This window comes from Cygnus atratus, chromosome 2 (genome assembly GCF_013377495.2).
Source record: "Cygnus atratus isolate AKBS03 ecotype Queensland, Australia chromosome 2, CAtr_DNAZoo_HiC_assembly, whole genome shotgun sequence".
Classification (NCBI taxonomy): domain Eukaryota; kingdom Metazoa; phylum Chordata; class Aves; order Anseriformes; family Anatidae; genus Cygnus; species Cygnus atratus.
In genome coordinates, this window is record NC_066363.1 from 92470067 (window position 1) to 92488222 (window position 18156).

At 43.5% G+C, this 18156-nt stretch overlaps 1 protein-coding gene across 28 annotated transcripts in view; it reads left to right on the forward strand.

The window, feature by feature from the left end:
- Positions 1-18156, forward strand: part of LOC118249967 (poly(rC)-binding protein 3-like) — a 514794-nt gene that overhangs the window by 489676 nt on the left and 6962 nt on the right. For 18 of the 28 annotated variants that reach the window (XM_050708844.1, XM_050708845.1, XM_050708836.1 and 15 more), the window contains 2 exons: positions 5702-5871; positions 11732-12080. In XM_050708844.1, the coding sequence (XP_050564801.1) occupies positions 5702-5871; positions 11732-12080 (519 nt within the window). Of the gene's footprint in view, positions 1-5701; positions 5876-7146; positions 7985-11731; positions 12081-13796; positions 15826-18156 lie in introns of those variants that run through there. The other 10 variants (XM_035550521.2, XM_035550523.2, XM_050708846.1 and 7 more) reach the window with 7 other exon arrangements.

Genomic DNA, 18156 nt, shown 5'->3' on the forward strand with positions numbered 1-18156 from the left:
GAATGGTGCAGCGCTGAGGTGGCTGGCTGCTCTGCCGCTGCGGTGAGCTGAGCCCCATGGGGTTAGGGTGAGAATAGTTTGCAAAAACATCTTACTAGGGAAGTACATGAAGCAAAGTGAGGTCTAGTAGCTCCTCACAGAATAATAGGGAAAGTATTGCTCTGGTTGTTTAATTACCCCCCCAAAGAGTGAAGCACACAAAGGACATAGCATGCCGTAGAGGCAGTTAGCTGATTGCAGGTGTCTTCAAAAGCAGGAGGTCCTGTGGCACTAAACTCCTTTTCATAAGCATTCACATATGACTTCCTTGCCTTTCTTTCATTGTCAGGATATTGTCTGGCCTTTTGGTGCTGCCTAAGTTACCTAATATAAGCGTGTTTTACAGCATGAGTCTCACAATAATGTGGTGTGGCAGTGGCAGGCCCTTTAGGGGACGGGAGGGATGTTACTGCTGGCTGCAGCTGACTGGTCTGTGTCTGGGCACAGATACCAGACATCGTAACAGTTTGTGATCTGATCCCCAAAATGGACATGGAGAGTAAATGAATAAATCATTAATAATATGTTTTTAAAAATCATCTCATTAAAAATTATGTATATTTTGTGTATATATATATATATGGGAGACAGCAGATGCAAGTAGCAGGAAAACTTCACTCTCAGAAAACATGAACATTTAGAGCAAGCTGTAAGTCTGGTCAATACTCCATGTAAACAGAAATGTCAATCCATCTAAGTTGGAGAAGGCATCCAGGAGAACCCCGTGGAGTCAGAAGTCCTTCCCTGCAAGTGGCCGAGGGGGACCCGTGCGTGCAAAGTGCTCTGGGAGCAGCCCACAGTGAAACCCAGCCTCGGCTCCAGGGAGGTCCTCGTGGTGCCTCCTCTTCCACCGATGGTCTCTGGGGAGACTCAGCTCTCGTCCTGGGAGATCCCCCCTTCATCCATATCCTGTGGGGTGAGGATCGGTGCCAGCCCTTAAGGAGGATACAAGGGCAGTGTCCGACCCCAGCCGTGACTTGAAGCAAGGCCGCCCCAAGCAATGATTAGGGCAAGATGTAATAGTCCATGCAAGACATACTGGACGAGAGCTGGTGGTAGTAGAAGTCAAAGCACTTCCACTGAAGCCAAGGGACCTGTGGATTCGACCTCTATAAATTCACCTTACTGCTGAGAGCCTTCCATGTAACAGAAAAACAACCCCAGAGCAAAAATACAGAATTAATGAGATTCTGTCATTTGGGAATGCTTAAGAGGATGCTTCATCAAAAAGTAATTTTTTCCACTTTTGCTATATTTATATTTGCACATAGCCTGATTTTTGTTTCACCTTAATCTAAGAAAAATGCATTTGCTTCCTCAAGTAGATCTGTCTCGATACACTCAAGAATCAGTAGAAAGATTTCACAAGTCTGTTGTCCGCCAGAAGCAAAGTGAGACCATTTCTGGAACAAAAATGGATGTACTGCTCAGCATCAAAAGTAACGTTCTCCCAGCTCAGCTCAGAGAACAGGACGGGAACTGATGCTGGGCCCTCAGCAAGTCAAAACGCACACGAATCCACAGGGTCATTTGGGTTACAAAGCAAGCAATTAGAAGGCTGGTTTCTGAAAGTATGTTCTCAGTTTTCTGCACGCCTTCTTGCAAAGCCTGTGAAATCATTATAGTCCGGATTTTGCATTATCCTGGCAAGGAGAGTGAGGGTGATTATAATTATTATTGCTTTCCAAGAGGGACGGAGTATTTAAGCATCTCTTTCAGGGTCCTGCAGTAAGTCTGTAAAGAACCATAATCATACCTCAGGAGATTATTGCTCCCTACAGAGTACATTTCTAACATTTCTGAGGAAAAGCAAAACAGGAAAAAAACAGAAATAAAAGTCTCCCTGCACAAGAATCAGTGTAAGAACCCAGTGTGCATAGTGAGAGAGGAAAGCAGGGGAAGAACCAGGACATAAAGATGTAATCGTTATGTAAAGCAATTGAAGACTTTCCTTCGTGGCAAGCACTGCTTGCTCAAGTAATGCAGGGGCTTTGTCAAAGCCACTGGATGTGCTCAGGGCTGGCATCAGGGTACCACCAAAACACACCTGTGGATGAGAATGGTCAACCCCTCCCTTTTTACCAGCACTACATTCATTGTAAGAAAGGAAACTGATTTTTATCAGAATTAAAAAAAAAAAAAAAGAGCTCGGTGCTGTCTCTTGTGACAAGCCTCCAGGACTGGACTCTGATAATAAACCCAAAAGTAAAAGTCTGATCTCTCCCAGTGCTGCACGGAAGTACTGCAGTGTGACGGTGTGATGGACACAGAGGAACAAATCGATAGGAAACACCCAGCAGAAAGCCATATTATTGGGCTCTGTAAGTGAGTTTAGCATGGGGGGGACTGGGCAACATGACATATATTTGGCATTTATATTTAACATAATGGGGGGGAAGTACGGAAGAGGGAGATCTGAATCTGAGCTGGCACAGCATGTCAGGAGAAGCTCCATTAGCACCAAGAGTTCAGGGAGGGGGAATCACAGTAAATCTCCTTCCCGTCCTTCCCTTGAAGAGTGGGATTCAATCCTGTTTACACTGGTACTACCAGAATTTCAGTGAAGGACAGAATAAAATTAGAAAAAGGGCAAAGAGCAGAATCCGTGCATTAGGGTTCGATTATTTTTTTATTATTTTCGGAATGATGAGAAATGAGGGACACTGAGGTAGGGGAAGACAGATGAGACATGGTGTGGAGCAAGTGAAAGAGGAGCAGTTCTTCCCTGGTACTCACAGTACGAGAATGAGGGGATGTCAGCTGAGCACACATCAGATATGAGCCACTCTGCTCAAGCCTTGAGGGAGTTAAAATATGTACACATACACATGCATACATATTTTGTGTGTATATATACATATGCTTGTAGTGTATATATGTGTACATCATGTGCATTATATACATTATACATATATAATTTTATAAGTATATGTGCTACAATATAGTAGGCTTGGTATAGTAGATGGCATGTTTGGCTTCTCCGCATGGACCAGCTTTAGCATTTGTTTTCTTGAGAGCTTCCTCTTGATTTATTCTTCCGTAAGTGAGCGTAAGGGTCACAGAATATTGAGCAAGCAGGTGAGCATCGAAAATAACACAGTGCCTAAAGTCCTTGAAAACAGGATTTCAAATCTTTACCGTCCTCTACATTTGCTACCTCTGTCTACCGAGCTTGGAAGAGCAGCGAATCCGTGTCTGTGAAACACATGGATGCGTGCATGCACAGTCCAGGAACACTTACTTTTGGGGCGATGGACTTTTGTGGGACTGAATGACACACAACCTGGTGGAAATCATTAGAAAACAGAATGACAGGTTGTGCAGCTGATGGAAATAGAAAAGTCAGTCTTAAAAAGAGAGAGAGAGTTTTGGATGTAGTTTGAGATGGCTTCCCCTCCAAGCAAGGCAGGGCAGGTGGTGGTCTGTAAAACCAAATGTCCACCGCCTGATTGATCAAAGCTTTATAGAGGAAAACCAGCCTCTTGAACTTCTCCCAGAAGCCATCAGCTCGTGAATATTCAGATACTGCACTAATTTGAGCATAAGTAAGCAATGTGTAGTGGGACAAGCACCCCAGCGAGAGCCCGAACACCTCAGCATCACTGTGTGGTGTAAGGAGAAGAGTGCATGCACCGGCTGCAGTCAGATGGCTACAGGTCACAGCTTGCAGAGCATGTCCAAGTGGCAGCCTCCTGCCTTACCCAGCAAGTACCTTCGCAGAGCTGGTGACTATGGTGTGCTCACAACGTGCCTGAAGAGCCAGCAGTCCCACACACGTCCTCTGCTTTGAACATCATGTGTACAATCAATGACAACACCTGGCAACTGGACTGCTTTTTTTTTTTTTTTTTTTTTACTAGCATGTGCTTTACAACAAGTAATTTTATTGTATTTCTACCCTTCTACTTTGGACAGACCAAGGGAATACATGCAGCCTACATATTTTGTTCACCGTTAGGACATCGTTACTAAAATATCAGAGGGATCTGAAGAGTTCTGGGCACCAAAGATGCTGCTTCACAGAGCCTAAGTCCTGGTCACTCCATAAGATCATCAGTAGCAGCAGCTGGATTCTTGACTGGATACTTCAAGAACATTCTTCTCAAAAACAATTAGACCGTGGTTGTAGCAGAGGGAAGAGGATGTCTTCATCCCTGGTGGCCATCCCAAGCCAGTCGTCTCTCTCAGTGAGCAGCTCTGGCTAGCAGTCAAGTAAGGCTGATGCAAGTCCCCTGGCTGCCCTGGGACCTGCCCGTTTTGTAGTCGGTGCAGAGGAATTGCTCCCTGCACAGTCACATCCCTGGGACCACTCGGTGTCTTCGTGCCCAGCCTTTGCGTGGCAAGGAGCCTGGTGAGGCAGGCAAAGGGCTCCGCACTGGCACCTGGCAGTCACACAGTGGTACGGGTCTTCGGGATAAGGACAAAGAGTTAAGGAGGCTCTCCTGTGCAAATAGGATGGGAAATCTTGTGTGTGCTTTCTTAACCCCCCTTTTTCCGTCCTGCGTGTTCTCTGTGTCCGTTTTGGCTGTCTGGCTAGCTACGTCGGCGCTCTGTTTGTCACTGAGTGTGAAGCAAGGTTTAAGGGGCTGTGGTTTTCCTGTTCTTCTTTTGCTAAAATGTCTGGACAATGTGAATCTGTTTCTGGCAAGATGTTGCAAGTACTGCAGCGGCAGAAACAGTAAGACGTCAGGAAGGGTGGAAGGGAAAGGCAGTCACCATCGCTGTGTCTTGACACTTCTTTTGGCCAAGCTGGCAGCACCTTTCCAGTGTCAACAGTCCTGTAAGGCAAAGTTTCCATTTCCTCAGGTTCTGGGCATTGCTGTGTTTGTTAGCATCCATCCTGCCTTAATAGAAAACAAAAGGCCCCCTCCTTGTCTTTAAGGGAGCCAAAGCTGTAGTGTTTATTTGTAGAGCTAAGTACGTTTGCGAAGTCTTGCATACCAGGTCCAAAAGCTTGTGACTCCACCAATGCATTTATACAACTTTTAAAAAGCGATTAGTTGAAGATGACACCTCTGCAATTTTACCAGTAAAATAGAGAGGCTCGGTTTTATTTATGAAATACATGGGTTTTTTTAAGGTTCTGTAACAAGGAAAGGTTTTTAGGGTTATGAAACACAGTTACATTGTAGAGAAAAAAAAAAAATCAGTTTTTTCCTACACCTGCTTCTCCCTCCAGTTCCACACCTGTAAATCCCACTGGTTTTAATAGCGCAGGAGCAGCCAGGTGAGGACCAAGCGTCCCCGTGAGGCTCAGGACACGCACTGTGGCCGCGCAGAGCGGCACGGCAGGAGCGTCGTGCTGTCTGTCCGGCCTGCCCCTGCTGTTCTTGGCTTGCTGCTGCTCTCGCTGGAGGTTCAGGCTGGGCTGTGCCTTGTGTACATCAGCACTACACCACGCTGTCGTTTTCTGCCAAGGGATACAGCTAAATAAGCTGATGCTGGCTTGATACCTGCCCAGGCAGCAGCGAGACTTGATTTAGAGGCACGTGGCCATTGAGCCAACAGACCCTGCTAGCTACTCCTTCCCAACAGCACAGCAAAAATCTTTTGTTTTGATACTGAGTCTTTCATAGCCGTGCTTTTATCGATGCTACAAATTGCAGTGAAGTGATTTTTGCCTGTGTCTGTGGCACTAATCTCAGTCTTTGTCCCACTCCAGTTAATAGGCTGCATTATTGGCAGACAAGGCAGTAAGATAAATGAAATCAGGCAGATGTCAGGAGCGCAGATCAAGATTGCTAATGCCACAGAAGGCTCTGGAGAACGACAAGTTACAATCACAGGATCCCCTGCAAACATCAGCTTAGCACAGTACCTCATTAACGCAAGGTAAGTTGGCTTTGTAAGTGATAACGCTTCCGCAAGATTGCTCTGTCTGCTCTCCAGCAAATGTCTGTCCTGGGTAGATCCAGAAAGTTGCTTTGCAGTGTCCATTTTGCATAGTTCTTCGACTTCTAACGACTTGTGAAGCCTGTATCAGTACAAGCTGTGTTTACTGTTGGTTTATGTGGAAAGCAGCTTAATCTGGTGCAAGTCCAGGTACATTTTGAATGACAAAAGCTCAAAAAAAAAAGATCTGAATATTCACATCTGCATCCACCTAAAATACAGGTGGATTGAAAATGACAGCTGTAACTTCTTTAGAAGAAAATAGTTCTCACAGACCTGTTTTACTGGCGTAAATGGCAAATATAGTGAAACAGATTGCAAAACAGATTTAATTTACTAGCTGGAAATTGCCACTCAGAGTTGATATTAAACCGGCATGTAGTTGCTAAAGAGGCGCAGGATTTATTTTTTGTCAGCGATGGCATCACAAATTTGTAAAAAGCATCCCCTAATGAGACAGGGTGAGACTATCTGCTTCGCCACTTCGCAGTGCCAGGATTACTGAAAACACTGGCTGTTTAGCTAAGCCATTGAGACAGCTTAAGTCTGTCAAGCTTTATACGATTACTTAGAAAAATGCTACCATTGATACCACTTTTATTTGCAATTATGCTGAGAAAAATGTGCAGTGGACATGGTGCTGTCTCACAGAGCTACTTGTAAATGGCGGTCCAAGGCAACAACATGTTGTGGGCATGGGGAGTATCTGTGTATTTTACTGCTTTTTCGTTTGGTTGGTTGGCTGTTGTTTTGTTTTGCTTTTATTTTCCTTTTTCCTTTTCCAAAATGCTGCGATACAAATCAAGCTTGGTGTTTAACTATGTTTGCTGTTAAGGTAGTAGCAATTATGTGATTTATACGCAGAGCTGTAGTCGTGGCAGGGCTACAGGCTCCTGTGGTACAACCTCCTCTCCACCACAGCTCTGCAGTGCACGACTGCACGTCTTGTAATGCAGGAAGGGGGTGGTGTGCAGCTCTGTCTCACAGCAAACAAAGATACTACTTTCCATAGTTCATTTTGAAAGTAGTTTCCTAGGGAAAGGTATATTTATTTAGGGGTGGCACCATGAAGCCTAATAAAAGGTGTTTCCAGAATCCTAAAACAACCTACAGCTCTTTTGCTTTATATTCTTTATATTCTTATATTCTAAATATAAGTCACTTCGGTAAGCCCTGTAATCAAATAAAAATGTGTTCCCTCCTTTAACCCTTAAGGATATGTTCTTCTCTTGGTGTTCAGGGATTCCCCACACATCGAGACGAGAATAGACCCCTTCATTTTTAGTTGCACAAACACCATATGGCATGCACCTGGATCTCAGAAGATAACAATTTAAGATCTTCAAGACAGCTAAAGCATGCAAATAAAATAATGCACTTATTAATGGCGTTGCAGTGAGCTGCTCACCAGACAGAAACTCTAGTGAACAAACCTCTTTGACTCACTTAAAAAAGCCTGTGAACTCTCACAATTCTGTTTATTACTGCTTAATAAGTCTTTTGATGGAATGGGATATATATGAGGTCTTTTAACATACTTTTGCAAAGAAGAAAACTTCTCAGCAGTCATATGCAATGGATGCTCTATCTATACCCTGTGAAACCACAAAGTATTTGTTGACTTTCTAGCTAGCCATTTGTTACCATCAGCTACAATAAACCATCATATATTACTATGTACCATATGTTGAAACTGTATTTAGATAAAGTGACTTCATTTGTAAATGAAGACTCTTAATGCATAATAAATTAAGTTCTAAGGCAACATAGGACATAAAGGTGGCTTTTTCATTTAACAAAAGTTACAGTGCTCCAGATTTCTCTTTTCCCAAGAGAAATTTCTGCCCAGCTGGGTGCCACCGCAGCCGCAGCACTAGTCGGCCGCCGTGCCGCAGGGGGACCTGAGACTTTCAGGCACGAGGGAGGCCCTGTGCCTGCTGGGCAGGTTTTGGAGAGGGACACACATGCAGGGAGCCCGTTTCAGCACCTGTTGGTCCTAACCCTGACACGAATAAGCGCAGTCGCTTTTAAGGTCTTGGCCTGAAAAAAGCAATGCTGGGGGAGAGCTGAGCACAGTACCTAGGCAAAGCGCAGTGCCAAGATACAGCCTGGGAGGTCAAAATAAATATATAATATATAAATTAATAAATAAAAGCCATACAATTATTCAGGGTAAGGTGGACATTTCTTTTTATTCTTCCCCCCAAGATCCGACATTATCATAGATTTGGTTTCCAGGGCCAGTATTTCTGCATAAATCAACGTCTCACAGCAGCATGGGATTACTGGACATATTCCTCTAACTGTGTGTATCTACCCTTAGGCTACTCTCCCACTAAAGTTGCCATCTATATAGTAATTTATCAGGTTGTTTTAGGAATTTTATAGCAATCTGGTGTTAATATGTACATAAGATTACATACTCTAAATTATAGGTATATAAAGATAGTGATACAATATCAAGACAGAGATTCAAATCTTTCTAAAGTACTGTTTTGGTTCTGTGTTGATTATCCAAGGGTTGACCTCTGTATTAGTAGAATTTGTCCCAGTTTGTTTGCAGTAGAAATGTCTTTTTTCCTGTAAAAACTTCTGTCTCTTAACTGGTGTCCATTGTAGTAACTGGATTTTCATTATCCAATTACATCTTCTAGCTTTTATTAAGAATGAACCACAGCTTAGGTTTCCTATGTAATATTTGACTTTGGAGTGTAAATGACCTGTAGCCAGCAGCACTTTCTTCTTGTTGAAGAGCAGTTTCCTGAAGATGCTTTTCACTTCCATTTTGATGAAAGATGCATTCACAGAACAGAACCGACAAAGGCAAACTCAAGCTTTGTTTCTTCTGTACGCTAGTCGGGCAATGCAGGATGTGGCCTTCAATGTATGTATTTGTAACTTAGCTTCTTTAACGTGACAGCAGAAAATTGGCATCGTGAAATTCTGTTTGGTCTGCGCATCAGCTTCCATATTCAATTTTGTCACATGTACAAGTGATTTGGGAAACTGCTGCTGTCACAGGACAGCTGAAAGCCAGTGGGATGTACTTTCACCTCATTTGTTACCACCACTAATGAAGGTGAAGCAGGGCCGATTCGCCCTTCGGTTGTACCTGGGCAAGTACACCAGGGAGGGAGTGTGGGTGGCTGCCACCAACACCAGTACTGAGCCCCTGGGATCTATTCTCCCTGCTGGTGCAGGACAACGCGCTCAGTGCTCAGACTAAAATTCCAACCATATCCACTGGAATTGTTTTTAATGCAAGGTAGGCAAAATTGGAATCAATGAAACACAGAGTCCTGCATTATCTTTCCATATGCCTCCCTCCCAAAATAAAACTGAGTTAGAAATATGAAAAAATCCAACTGTATAAACAGAGTTTTTTAAAAACAACTGAGGTATCACCACACAACTCCTGTATGGATGTATGCTGGAGTTGGATTCACCGTTTCAGTGATAGCAACAAGCATTCCTGATGTAAGCCCCCCTGTGCAAGTAGATTGCAAGCAGCACTGTAACAGTGCAAGGATGCTGTGCTCCCCGCATAGAAAGATTCTGCTGTTGAGGTTAGAAAAGGAGCAGCTCATCCATGGGGCAGACAAACATCATGGAACTGAGAGCAAGAAAACCAAAGTTTTATGTTCTACAAGCGGGTCTGCATTTCACACATTTGCCCTCCTCCCCCCCAGCCCATCAGAGACAATGTTGCACCTTCCAACTTATAAGCAAATGTACCTGTGGAACTAATAACACAAGAGCCCTTTTTCTTTTGAGGGGACGAGAGGAGCTTGATGCTCAAGCTTTTCCCCCTCCTCCACTCTCCTCTCTGCAGCTCAGAGCAGCTTCAGGTATCCTTTAACCTCACCTTCAGCAGCACAGCTTTGGGAAGCTTTACTCCAACATCATCACCCCTCTCTAGTGCTCGTTTATTGCTTTTGTGCTGGCCATCACACGATGGGCAGGCCTTCTGGTCATTACCTTCTGCTGGCCATAAAGAGACCAGGGGCTGTTTCTCTCAAAGCTGCAGATAAGTCTAAGATGAGAAAATGTGAGGTTCTCCCATGCCCCGAGTAGGGCAACCACTCCTCCCGCCCCATCCTTTTGCAAGGAGCTGGGCTACACCTGCCCCCTGACCCTGCACAACCTGGCTGCCTTCAGCCCATAGCGCTTATGGGAGCTACGCAAGTGACCCAGCACAGCGCCTTGGCTGGAAAGCTTCTCCCAGTCCTGATTTGACTTGTTAAGTGGCGAGTCCCCTGCTAGGCAGGTCCTCTGTGCAGCTGGGTGGTGGCTGGCTCCCTCTGCTGTTGCTGTGGGAGCAGGGAGCGATGCTATCTCTCGCTCACCTCCAGAAAAGGACCAAGAGCTTGACAAGTTCCTTTTCTAAAAAAAAGAAAACAAACTCGGAATTAATGCAGGTATAAGTGTAGCTGGTGAAGATTTGTTAACCCACAGTCCCATTTACAAGCTAGGCTGTGATACCTCCCTAGCTGCCCACGTGCAAAATGCATACTGAAAGTGGCATTGACCAGATTGCTTGCTGACCCAAAGCACTGTGCACAAGACGCCACAAACGTGTCAAAACAAGGATTTAACTAGGCAAACATTGCTATCTGAATACAACAAAACAAAACGTGCCCTTGGAATTAGCATATTTTAATGTGTAAAAATGCAAAGAAAAGCCAAAGTGCATGGGCCAAATTCATCTGGCCTGCCGATGGGTGGACTTACGGTAGAATCAATGTGGTTTGATACCTACCTCCTCCAAGGAGCCCTTCACTTCCTTGGACTAAGAGGTTGGGTCACTCTGAATTACCTTGTGCTCTCCGGGTCCATGTGATAATGTTTATGTTGTACTGATGTAATGCCTTGTCTGTCAGCCGATGGGTCATGTTAACTGTAATCGCTGTTACAAGCTCAGAAGGGATACCGCTGCTGTGGAAGCCGGGGTGTTTTCCAGTCTTCCTTTGTTCTAATTTCCTTACAATTAGATTGCATAAATATTTTACTGTGATATTTAAAAAAAAAAAAAAGTCTGGGGAAAGTACAAATCTAAGTGAACACACTGGCTAATCAGGTTTGTTTTATATGAAAAATGCACGCCGACCTCACAGTGAATTAAATGAGAGACTAACTTTGTGAAACAAAAACAAAAACTTGACGCCTCAGATGGGAACAGCAAACCATTGCTTAACAGCCTCTCATCCTAGCAAAATGACAAAGGATACCATTTCTGTCACAAAATTGACAAATTGAAAAAATTACCAAAACCCCCCGCGTCCCCCCCTTTCCAAAATACCGTAGACTTTGAAAAGCAAAATTCACCACATCAGTGCTGGGGAGTAAACTTCATAGTTCTTTTAAGTTTTCTTTTAAGTTTCGTTTTTTCCATCTTTTTGCCATCACCCGCATTCCTTAGATTTCTTTTTCCATATGTAAAATAAACTAGCAAACCCCCTCCCCCCCCCCACCTCCTTTTATTTATTTATTTATTTTTGGAAAGAACTTTAGAGTCTCAGTAATTACTGTTTTCACCATCGAGTCATGAAAAACCCTTTTGTTATTTCTCTTCTTTAACACATAACATGTTCCTCCTTTGACCCTCATTTTCCCTTTTTTTCTCTCTCTTCCTTCCCCTCTCCCTCCCACTCGCCCGTCCCCCTCGCCCACCGATCTAACCCCCGCCCGTTCGTGTTGGCTCTCCCCTCTCCGTCCCTCCATCCCCTCCCTCCCTCCCGGCCCCACCGCCCTGGCTGGACCCTCCCAACCTGTTTGTTCCTCTTCCTCTCTTCGTTTGCAGCTTAGAGATGGCTAAAGTCAGCACCCAGACCGCTTCCGTCACGACCCCTGTTGACCTCAACATGAACCTCTCTCAGTCTGCCACCCCTACCTCCACCCCCACCTCCATGGCCGTGCTGGCGGCTGCCTCCGCCGTTACCGTCAGTACCCCCCCTCCCCTACCAACTCTGCCAACCACCCACTATGCCGTTCCTGTCTCCAGTCTGCTTGGCATGAAAACTGTCCCACTCCTGGCACTAAATGCCGCGGCCGCCGCGGGGGCCACGGGGAGTTTGTCCGCTTACACTGCCAAAATTCCTTCGACGAGCGGGGTTAAGAAATCTGACCGCCAGAAGTTTGCTCCATATTGAAGGGATGAGACACAATGCAAGCTCTGCCAGCTCTACCAAGAGTCTGTGGTAGATCCTAGCTATCAAGGAAACAATATGGCATCTCTCATTTTCTGTTCAGTTGCTAGTGTTCACTGTTGCCAGCTCGGTCCGTCTTCCATCACCACTAACACCCAGGCGCCCGGCAGCAACTAGTTCCAACAGCCCCGCGCCGCCCCGAGGCCCGGCCCCACGCCGAGGCCTGCCCGCTAGCAGGAGCCAGGCAGTACCCGCTGTGGGCTGAGGAAAGCTCTTGGATTAAGAGGACTGGAAGACAACGAGAAATAAAATATATCTGCGTTAGGTGCCCGGGCCCTTCCACTGAGCTCTTTTGAGGGCACCACAATTTTCTGTGGGGCAGGAAACCATAATTCTGACCACTCCGCTTTAGGGAGGGAGAACAGGCTCCTTTTTTGTTTGTTGTTTTTTGGCACTCTGACATTTTGCCCTGCAAAATTGCCAACGTAGTACTCGTTTCTGTTGCCTGCTTAAGAGCAGGAACGAGCCCATTGCCCCCTCTCACAATTCCTTTCACGAGGCCCAAAGCACGCTCCCAGGCCAGGCCCCATCCTGCCCCAACACGGCATCCTGCCGAAGCCCACGGCAGAAACCCCCGGGACTTTTAGGGGCACGCACGCTTCGCTCAGCCAGAATGAACCCACCAGTGTTCCCCCTAGGTTTCTGTACAACATAAAGTCCTGTTTAGCTCACCGCTAATTATGCTTTCAGACCGCGTTTTGGTTATGAATAAAATCTAGCGCCTGTCAAACGACACGCTAAGGTTGCTGCCTGGATAGATAACATCCCTTCGCAAGCACTTCATTATGTCCAGATTAATTAAAACCAGACACCTAAACTGAAGAGCACTGGGTGATGTAACGGCTGGTTGCTAGCTGTTGGAACTAGTTTTTAACTGCATTTTCTGTTTGTCCATCCACCTTCTTTTTTAATTTCTGCTGCATAATTCAGTACTGCAATATTGTTTTCCTCACCACTTCCAAATCCAGAATCCCATTCGCCCGCCATGTCCATTCACTTTGCACTCCTTGGACACAAAGCTTTAACAATTGAACTGTATTCAGTGCATTTTAATATAAACTAAAAACACAATGCAAATGCAATACTTTTTAAAACATGGTATCTCAAAGTGTGTTATTATTATTGTATAGGGCTAAGTACGATTTCAGTATTTTGTGTCATTTTCTGTATTCTGTGGGCTTTTCTTCACCTTAGTACCTTTGCACTAAGTTTTGTCACTGTAACCATTTGTAGAGTTGCCATTGTTACAGTTTGCACTTATCCAAATGGGGTTTTTGGTTGTTTTAGTTGTGGCTTCTTTTTTTTTTTTTTGGTTTGGTTTGTTGGTTTTTTTTGTTGTTGTTGTTTTGTTCTTTTTTTTTTTGTTCGTTTGTATATAATGAAGGAAAAACTGGAAATAATGTCAAGGTACCTCAGTTATTTGACAGCTCTAGAAACCTGCTGTAAAATTGTTCTGGACTATTGTAACTGTTTCAATAATTGAAATTTAAGGAAAGAAAAACAAAAAACAACCTGTGTGAGAAAACTTGCCTGCATTGAAATGCTGTGCTATGCTGGTTGTACTCAAATGTTATTTTTTTAATAGTGAGAAGATTTTTTTTCTTTTTTTTTTTGCCTTTTTTTTGTTTTCTTTTCCTCATTTTTGTTCCTACATTTTAGGCTGTCTTCAGAAGTTACTGGCCTGGGGGCTCTGTAATGTATCTCATCATGCCCTAGTGCATTAGCCACCAGACAGGACTTTTCCAAAGCCCCATGAGACAATGCTTTCTATGGACTAATCTACAGAGGAGTTTCTGCCATTTCTAACTTTCTTATTATTCTCAGACATCAAAAGAAAACACTTCTTTTACTCTTTAAGCAACTGTGCTTCCTAACTCTTGTGTTGCTCTCATTACTGTTCCAGTTTTAACACTGTTGTGGGTCATAACATAAAGGAAAGTTATTTTGGGGAATTAATTTTCATCGATGTTCATGCTTTGGCTAATCTGTATAAAAGCATGGGCCGTTAGTGTTCTAAACCACTGTATTCAGCTAGAGACTTGACAGTAAATTAAATGAGACATTTTTATAAATAAATTTTTTTCCTGATTTAAAAGAGACGTGGTAGCTTTGTGCATACAACTGTTGTGTTGTTTAAACTTTGTTCTTTGTAACCAAGTTGCTAATTTGTCATTTGAGAAACACTATTTTATGGATTGTCAAACTAAGGTCATAGACAAATTGCTTGTTTTCATTAATGATTAAAGGTTTCATATCATCACGCTTAAGGTCCCAGTGCTCATTGGGAAAGAGTGTAACAACTGTGCAATACTGCCAGTATTAGAAAGTACATTAGCACTTTCGTTGTCAGGGATGACGATTCTTCACATGATTAGATGGATCCAGACTGTGTAATTAGCACAGCAAGCAGGATTTCTACAAACCCTTTCTGTTTGTTTGTTTGCTTTTTTAAACAAAGCTGCTCCTGGAGTACTTCTCACACAGCATAGAAAAGACAGAATTTGGACTCTTGATAGAGAAAGCCACTGTTTTTTATCTCTCATATATTTTCCCATACTGATTTTAAGATCAGATATTTGGGGAAGAAAGTGAACAACAAAAGGACAAACTTGGGTACTGAGCATGGTGTTGTTAAGGCCCATCGTATTTTCCGATTCCCAGCAGCATTCAGTGACAAGGCTGCTCAAAAGCACCTTTCATAGGTCAAGTAAACAGGCCAGCAGCTGGAAGGAGCATTACAATTTGCCTAATTAAAAAGGATTTCTCCCATCCTGCCCTGAAATACTGCTTGAGCCATTCAGCTCCTCCATTGGTGCTGCTGATCAAGTTCTTTCTTCACACCTAAGTGAAAGATGGGCTGGCTCTGAGCTGCTGCTGCATAGAGCACTTCTGCCCACCTCCTTTCTAGGGCACTGGCAATTCTTTCACGTTTACTTCCTTCTCCTGTGAAATTAGAGTTTTTGGCAGTGCAAGTGAGTAGCATCCTTAATGATGTGTAATTCTACAGCCTGCATCCCCTCTCTGCTAAGGCCTACACTTATCTCTTGGTACTTGGCCTGGGGTCCCAGTTCCCCTCACTGCCCTGGCTGGGTACTCGTGCAGTGTATTGCTCTTCCTTTCACTGCAAACTAGGGCGCAGAGAGCTGCCATGCACTGGGTCACGAGTCCGAGCCTGGAACTATGATACAAACAAGATGTGCATACAGACCTGGAAATGTGTAGAAGTTAACAGCTTTTTCCATACAGATGCAGCAACATCTCTTGACAATAAAACCTACGGAGAAAGATTAAGGAATGCCTCATTGCATCCCAGCACCCAGGAAGCACGTCCCAGTGTTGAATTAGCTACTCCAACCTCTGGGTTGCTTTCAACGATAGGCTGTACTACCAGCCTTCTCCCTGATAAAGTTTTGCGTTACTACTTCTTAAAATGTATTTAGTTCTTAATCTTGAAAAGAGTGCTGAAGCTGCTTTTGCAGGAAGGACATCTCTACCTTTTATTTCCTAAACAGAAAAAAAAATTAACTTATTGCATCTCAACACTAAGTAGGTCAGGGCTTTGGTCTCCCAGTAAAGCTAGGGCAGCAGCAGCTCTGTCATGTTTAGCATCTTTCACATAAATAATTCCCACACGCCTTGCAGAATTGGCTAGAACAGACTGAGATTTAAACTCGCTAGTTCTGAGGTACATTTGTGTATGGGATAAGCAGAGGTAAAATGAAGACGTGGACATAGGAAGAAAAAAAGGAAATCTTTTGAGAGCTTTTGCAAAAAACAACACAGGCAGAAATGTGATAAAATCTAGGCTGAGGACTCATTTTAATGCATTTTAGTTGGAAATGATTTCTAAATGGCAAGAAAAAGTTCCTAAATAGCTTTAATATGAAATGTGCAAGCAAAACACAAGAAGGTACATCTGGAGGAAAAAAACAATTAGAAATGTTATTCAAGATAGAAAACTAAACCATTCATACCCAAAGGTAGATAAACGGAAGGATGTACCTGATACAAAAGGGTCACTTCCACACAACTGAGAGTTACCAACTGAAAGATGAAGCAAGCTCTGCAGCTGTCACATCATCAAATCATTACCTGAGTTCTGGCAAACATCTCAAACAAATTCAAGAAGTTGTCTTGTGCTTCTCTAGTGGAAAAAAAAAGGAAAGTAAGAATGCTGGCTGGAGTAGTCATCCAGAAGAAAACAAGTCAGAGGTATTCAGCCACATAAGCCAGTCCACTGCTAACAGCCAGAGTGCTTTCTGTTCTCAGATATAGCCAGAAGGCATCTGTGGGCCCCAAGGTGCATAGATGTGGCAGTCATGGCTCCTAGGAAGTTAGCAGTATAACCATCAAGGCTGCCACAAATGTAGCCCAGCTCTTGCTGGGCTGCATGGGTGAGGAGTTTCTGTGGAGACACATAAAGCAGTGATAAAGCATGCACTGAACCACCCTACCTGAATCAGGCAGAAAATAGAGGCCTCCCTGTTTTTTTTTGTTTGTTCGGTTTTGTTTGTTTGTTTTTTGTTTTCCATTTTTAAATACTCAACAGCATGAAAAAAGAGCGCTTCTCTGGGATGGGAGAGATCCAAATTCAGTTTCTTCCAGTCCCAGTCTCAGCTGAATATATTTCAGCACTAATTACATACTTGGAACAAGACCTTCCCCTTCTCAGGTGAGCATTGTGATTATCAGACAAGAAAGCTGCATGCTTACTAGTTCAATCGTTTTATAGTGCCACAACTTCTACAAGGAAGATGACAATTTTTAGGCTGCTCTACTAGACCACAGGAACTCTTTAAGTTCAAAGGACAGCATAGAGAAGAGATCTGAACACAGATCTTTTATATCCTGAAGTGCTGTAACTACCCCTCAATTGCCCAAGACAGTAGTGCCTCAGCTGTAGTTTTGGGAGGAAAGAATCTGGCTTAGATGTCTACGCAAGGGAACCGCTTGCATTTCTTTTCCCAGTGAAAAGGCCAGGATAGTTCTAAGTCAAGTGATGAACAGAAGATGAACTGAAGGCAGAAACTGCTTCACACCAGAAAACGTGGCCTGAATGACACTTAGTAGGGATACAAGTACATGTTGCTTTTCTTGCCATTAAAGCGCATTTACTCCTTTGTTCCAGGAAAGAACACAGTAGTGTTGATTAAATTGTAATGTTTCTGCATCAACGGAGTGTGCTGTCACTACAGACAAGCACATGTCTCAAGACAATGGCTGAAACGAAGGAAGTGTTGTACTCATCTGGTGTTACCTAATGAAAGGGAATTTCTGAAGCACTGTATACTCACATCGTGGTTTTTAATGACAGCTACAATGTGATGCCTACTGGTTGAATATCTGATTTCCTATTGCAAAAGTTCTTGATTATAAGTCAAAAAAGAAAGTATTTGTAGGTTTTGAAAATATTTGAGTAATCTGACCTTTCCTCTTAAGAGCTATTTTTAACTCAGTGTTTCTGAGATGATAAAATGCAGAGAATTTAATTACAGTAGCTTGTAATAATGAAAACTTGTCTCACCTCAAATTGAGTTGATTGGCACGAGGACTGGCTGAAGTTAACATGAATGTTCTTTTTACCCAGTATTCATGCTTCTGAAGCAAATTTCAGAATTATATGTTTTACTGGAACAATTAGTCACATCAGCAAGTGACAATATTGTTTTAGCTTAGTTTGTTCCTGTCTTTTGTTTTTGTACAATCACTTTTGGGCTCTGCTGTACCAAATACAGAAGTAGCTATGGAAAAAGGGTCAAGTCATGACAGCAGCAGCTTCATGGTGGGAGAGAAGTTAACATTCAGGTTACCATTTGATTGTCTCCATTGGCAGAGACTAGTTAACTACCAATGAGTGCCAGTACCAACCTGTGATTAGCTGCTCCTGGAAGAGAGTGGTACTTGCAACTGTCTCCTCCCTTAATTCCAATTCTGCAGTTTTCTAGAAGTTCTGGAGATCAGAGAATTAAAATAGTCTTCTGAATTCCACTGAGTTGAAAAGCAGAAGCAGTTAAAAAAA